The sequence below is a fragment of the Saccopteryx leptura genome, chromosome 3, assembly GCF_036850995.1.
Source record: "Saccopteryx leptura isolate mSacLep1 chromosome 3, mSacLep1_pri_phased_curated, whole genome shotgun sequence".
Taxonomy (NCBI): domain Eukaryota; kingdom Metazoa; phylum Chordata; class Mammalia; order Chiroptera; family Emballonuridae; genus Saccopteryx; species Saccopteryx leptura.
The window spans coordinates 261599037-261605036 of NC_089505.1; the positions used below are offsets into that span (position 1 = coordinate 261599037).

General features: G+C 53.7%; 1 protein-coding gene across 3 annotated transcripts in view; it reads right to left on the reverse strand.

The window, feature by feature from the left end:
* Positions 1-3688, reverse strand: part of CCDC85A (coiled-coil domain containing 85A) — a 207409-nt gene extending 203721 nt beyond the window's left edge. For all 3 annotated transcript variants that reach the window (XM_066378229.1, XM_066378228.1, XM_066378227.1), the window contains exon 1: positions 2764-3688. In XM_066378229.1, the coding sequence (XP_066234326.1) occupies positions 2764-3018 (255 nt within the window). In that variant the 5' untranslated portion in view covers positions 3019-3688. The remainder of the gene's footprint in view (positions 1-2763) is intronic.
* Positions 3689-6000: the final 2312 nt, after the last annotated feature.

Consider the following 6000-nt stretch of genomic DNA (forward strand, 5'->3'; position numbering starts at 1 on the left):
ATTCCTGGGAATTACTATTCATTTCAGTTAGTGTATCTTTTATTTCTGATTGGTTCTCTTTAATGGTTTCCATGTCCTATTTTATGTTGTTGAAATTCTAAGTTCATCTAATCTTCTCCAAAGTTCATTGCATATCCTTACAACCAGTGTTTTGAACTCTGAATCCAGTAGATTGCTTGTCTCCATTTTATTTAGTTCTTTTTTCTGGAGCTTCGTTCTGTTCTGTCATTTGGGACATACTTATTTGTCTCCTCATTTGAGTAGCCTTCCTCTGTCTGTTTCTATGTATTAGGTAGAACTGCTACATCTTCCCGTCTTGGCGGAGTAGCTCTGTGTAGTAGATGTCCTGTAGGGTCCAGTGGCTCAGACTCTCCATTCACCTGAGCTGGGTACTCCAGGTGTGCTCCCCTGTGTGGGCTGTGTACACCCTCCTGTTGTATTTGAGCTATGATTGCTGTTGGCACTTCAATGGGGGTAGAGTTTTCTCCCAGGAAGATCAGCTGCAACAACTGGCTGTGACCACCATGGAAGACCAGCTGTGCAGGGGACACTACACGGAGTAGAACTCCAGCAGGGCTCTGGTATCCACTAGGTCTGCCCCTTGCGTGTGTCCCTTGTGGAAGTGGTTGAAGTGCTCTGATGTGGTCTGAAGCTGTCTACTATGGTCACTGGTTCTGGGATCTCCAAGGAGGTTCAGGTCAAGGTCAGCCACTGCCTGGTTTCTTTCCAGAGCCACCTGGCATGAGCTACAAAGCATCTGCAGATGGCTGCTACTTGTGCTGGGCTTGGAGGTGCCCAGAGGAGGCCAGCTGTGAACCAAGGCTGGCTGCTGGTAGTGCTGGGCCTGAGGCCACTTAGCAAGAGATTTGAGCATGCTGTGCCAAATGCTGTTTGCTTGAGAGATTTTAGAAAAGTCTGAAGCATAAGCTAAGACAGGCCATTCATATGAAAAAGCCAAGGGTCTCAGCTTGAGTGGGCCCAAAAGTTGATGGCTTAGGGTATCAGGACATCACTAGGGTAGGGCAAATAGTGATAGCCAGGCTGATGGACACTTAGATATGGGGCCTGCCTGCAGGCTCTATGAGGGAATGGCTCAGAAAAAGAACAAGGGCCTCTGCAGCACTTCTGTCTGGGAGAAAGCTGTCCTCCCTCCCCCACCCAGCTTTCTCCTTGATGCCTTTTTTATAGAGCGGCTGCTTCTTTCTATCCTTAGTTGTAGAACTTAATGGTTGTTCTGTAGTTCAGTCTTATTTTTGATGTCTGGAGATGGTTATTATCATTGTATTTTATTGATGAGTAAAATGAGGCTCTGTCAAATTAATTACCCAAGCTCACCCACCTGACATATGAAGATTCTAGATACAAACCCACCTCTGAGATGATCTTCCCACTGCACTAGCCTGTCTAATCCCACAAGAGTCTGGTACTTAATAAATACTACATTAGCAATGAATTAAACCAAAGGAAAGAGTAAACCTTGGGATTTTTCTGATTGAGGGATCTTCTTAACTTCATCCTCTCTAGAGACAATATGACAGTCAGTTGGGGACTCAGGGGATGGCCATTTCCATCTGGACTGGGCCCAGCACCCAGGTGAGCTTCTGACATTCTGTTTCTCCCACTCTTCTTAGCCCCAGAATCCCAGAGCTGGAGCGCGAACTGTCTAGAACCTGAGAAGTGGGTGGGAGTCGAAAGGGGACAAGAACAGCATGTGCCTGCGGGAATTTGCTCCCTAAGGTCCCTGCCGTGATTGCGTTTGTCTCTGGCTTCCTATAAACAAAAGCCGAACAATGAGAGGAAGGAATACCAGGAGACACCAGCGCAAGCAGGGAGGAGAGGAAGTTTGTGGTGCACAGGGCGGTTCCTGGCCACCGGTGAGCTGCAGCCTGTCGGGCAAGCAACACTGCTGGAGCAGAGCTTTCCAAGGAGAAAAGAAAGTCGGGGGGCGGGGGGCGGTGTTTTTCTTTTTCTTTTCTTTTTTCTAGTAGCAAAGCTGGAGAGCTGGCTCAAAAAAGCAAGCATCACTGACTGACACTGGGACAACCCTTTCAAAAGCCTGTGCCTCCCTTACTGAGTCCTTTAGCTGCTCCCCCGATGCTAGATTGAATGAAAATCAAACTGGGGGGGCAGGCAACCCCACATGACGCCATCTGAATGCAGGGAGAAGGAAAGCACAGGAGCAGGTAGAAAACGTGAAGGCAGAGCTTAAGCTCTTCAGCACAGAGCGATACATGCCAGCTCCGAAGGTGGCGTCCGCGGTTTCTCCCCGGCCTCCCCTCCAGACCCTATGCCCGGCATTGGCACCCTGTCCTCACCCTCTGGCCGCTGGAGAAGTCGTGGCGCCAGAGCAGCCTGTGTGTATTCCCGATCCGCAAGGGGAGATGCCTGGACTCGCTCCCTTGCTGGCCTTGTCCCCTACCGCTGTGTAACGCAGCACTGTAACCCAAAGCACTGATTTTCCCGGCTCCCTGGGAAATTAACGCTCCCGCGTGCCCATCACCTTCCAGCCCTTCAGTATTCAAGGCTCCCGCTCCTTCCGCCACAGGGAACCCAAGAGGGAGCTCGACGCTGGGCCTCCCAGATGGAGAAAAGGAGGGAACCAAAAGCCTCCAAAGTTTGGAAAAGTTTCCAAAGGGCAGAGGATGAGGAACAGGGGGTGCTGATCTGGAGACGGGGAAGATCACCTGTTGACGGAGGGAGGGAAAGTTAGTTTGGCCCCACCTCCCCGGGGCTCCCGGCTGCCCTCCCCCTCCCCCCGCTCACCTTGAGCCCGCGGATCTCGCCGAGGTGCAGCTGCAGGCGGCGGTTCACCTCGCGGATGAGGTTGCTGTGGTCCAGCATCGCGCTCACCTTCTCGGCCTCCGCGCGCCGCAGGCTGCGGATCAGGTCCTCCTTGCTCCACTGCAGCAGCTCCTCGTCTGACACTTTGGACAGGTCCTCCACGGCCGCGGATGGGCCAGGAGAAGCTGGGGGACAACTTTCTGCCGCCGCAGCTCCGCTTCCGGGCGCCTTCGACATGATATCCGCGCGGTGGCAGGTGCGAGTGGGTGGAAGAGGCAAAGCGGCACCCAAAGAAGCGGACGCGGTGGGGCCGCCTCCGCCCACACCCCTGTGCGCTCCGGCGAGTCAGCGGCACCGCCCGGGGGTCGCTGGGTTGGGGCAACAAGGGTCGCGCTGGGCGGCCATCCTACCTCGCCATCCCTGCGCGCGCGCCCGCGCACCCCCAGGGCCGGGCAGCCGCCCGCGCGCCGCTGCCGAGGCGCGTCCCAACTCCGCGCAAGTCCATGTTGAAGGGCGCCGAGGAGCTGGCGCCGCCGTGGGAGACCTCGGGGACCGGCGGGGGTCCAGAGGGGGCGCCAGCGGGGCCGCACCCCGGTTTCCCTGCCCTCTACTCCGCCCTAGTTTGAGACTGTCGGCCCCCACACTGTGTCACGCGCGCGCGCGGGCTTTCCTTCCCCTTGCCCCGTTGCAGCGCACGGCTTCTCCCCTCTCCTAGTCGTGCAAGGACGCGCCGGACCCCGCGGCGCCTCCAGGGCTGCTCCTGCGACGTCGCCGCTGCTGCCCGAAGGCTTGGCGCGGCCCCCCGGCGGCTGCGCTCCTCCTGTCGCCTTCGCTGCGCCCGCCGTCGCTCCTAGGAGGCTTGGGGTTGCCTTGGATTTTTTGCAGAGTCGAGCCCGGGGATAATGGGGTGGGAGGGATGGTGGCCGGCGGCGGGGGGGGGGGGGGGGGGCGTAGGCTGGACCAGCAGAAGGAGGAGCCTGAAGCCCCGGCCGCCCGCAGCCAGCCGTACCTTCCGCGCCGGCCGGACGCAGCCGCCGCTCAACAGCCTCCGGGGCTCGGGAGGCGCGCCCCCAACTATACCGCGGGGAAGGTCGGGGGTGCGGCTCCTTCCACGCTGAGACGCGGATGGGGCGGGAAGAGGGAGAAGTGTGCGGAACTTTGAGAGGCTCGCGAGCGCCACCGTGTGGCCAGAGAAGCTTTCTCCTCCATATACCAGGTTGGTCACCAGGCAGGACAAACAGCGACCAATAGGAGAGAAGCTTGGAATTTGGAAGAATTGGAATTTAGGAAAAGATGAATAACAGGACCTGAGGGGTAACCGTCTGTTTGTAGTTTGCAGGATGAAAGAAGAAACTAGTCGGGGAGAAAGGGGATGGGGGTGATACTGGGATGGGAACGTTTAAAAAAAATCCTAATTCTCTGAAAAGGGGAGAGAGGCTTCAGGGCACTGCTCTTCAGGGACTGCCCAACCCAGGCCTTTGTCTCTTCTAAAAACCCACCACTTTTCTAAGAAGCTTCAAGGGAAGGAACTGGGTCTCTCAAATTTTTATATGAAAAACCTCAAAGTCTTAAGGGAAAAATAAATGCCTTCATTTCCTACTTCCCGAGACCTGGATTTTAAAGTTAGGTCACCTCCCCTCTGAGTAAAGCATGGCCCCTTAGGCAAGGTAAAATGCCAGCCAAGGAAATTTCCATTTTCCTCTGTGCTGCAGGCTGCCCGTCGTTACTGGCTCGGCTTTTTATGATGTTAATTTCTGAAAGGAGGTGCCCTGTGTCCCTGGATTCTCTTTGGGCTACCAGAGCCCCTTCCACCCTCCCCGTTGTATCGTCTTGTGAAGTTGCATGGAATCATCTCTGAGCTTAAAATGCATTTTGCCCTAAGAGCTGGATGCATCTGATCCTGGGCATTCAAGCGTCTCCAAACTACTGCTGGCGGGCCGCATGCGGCCACCTGAGGCCATTTATCCGGCCCCCGCCGCACTTCCGGAAGGGGCACCTCTTTCATTGGTGGTCAGTGAGAGGAGCACTGTGGCGGCCCTCCAACGGTCTGAGGGACAGTGAACTGGCCCCCTGTGTAAAAAGTTTGGGGACTCCTGAAGGTGAATGTTGTCCTCTCCATAGTGGAGGGGAAGCCAGGAAACTGCAAGAATTGGCCCCCGTGGAGCGTCGTGAAACCAGCCTGCGGAGGGAGTTGTCTGCACATGGATGAGGGAGGATTTAAATTAATCTCTCCACCAGCTAGTCAGCGTGTATCCCCTGACACAGAGATGATCAGTTGGGAACTTCAGTGACCTGGCTTCCTGGAGCGCAAGGAAAGGTCCTCTGACCTAAATAGCCTTCAAGTTCCCCTCAGCCTGACTAAACTTTAGACAGGTTTCTTCCTGGCTATAGGTCCCTAACCACCCTTTTCTTAGAGCATTTACCTTAGAAAACTTGGCATTGTAAATTATTTCTCTGCTCTCAGGTGGTCAATCCTCCAACCTCTCACCCGTGTTTCCACCCAGGAATGATTCTCAAGAACGGAGAAGCCATCCCTTTGAAATGGAACCATCAAGGGAGATAGGGCCACTATATCCCAGTCTGTCTGGGAGGGCAGAAGCTTAACTTCAATCAGTGAGGATTAGCAAACACCGTTGGCCTAAACACATTTACCAACACGTCCCAGTCCCAAAGTCCTCCAGTACTTCCCCAGTAAGTACCTTGTCTCAGGGCCTAAGAACCCTCCTGCCTTTTTTTTATGTCAGTGGAGTTAAATTCAGTCTCTCTCTGTCCCATTGCAATCATCTTGAATAAAGTATTCCTTTCTTGTTTAACTGTGTCCAGTGTGATATTCTTAGACACCTCCCTTTCTTTCATGTACACAGAAGGGTCTCCTCAACACAGTTCCTAAGACCACTTTTGACACAAGAAGGGAAACTATACATCAGAAAAAATTTGAGTCCTGTCTCTGTCACTTGTTAGTTTTCCTCTTTGAACAAATCATCTAACCTCAGGCAGCTACTGAGATAATGTACATTCAGTACTTTATCAAGTTACCTGCAGAAATGCAGCTTTATCATTGTTGATATTACATTTGGGCAGTCCCTTATCTGGGAGTAGCCATCTCTATATCTGTTTCTTTTTTTCCCCTCCATTACAGGTTTATTGTTCAAGAGTCCTATTCTAAAACAAAACAATCAGCCCCCTTTGCTGCTAACTCTCTCAGATGAGTTAACACCT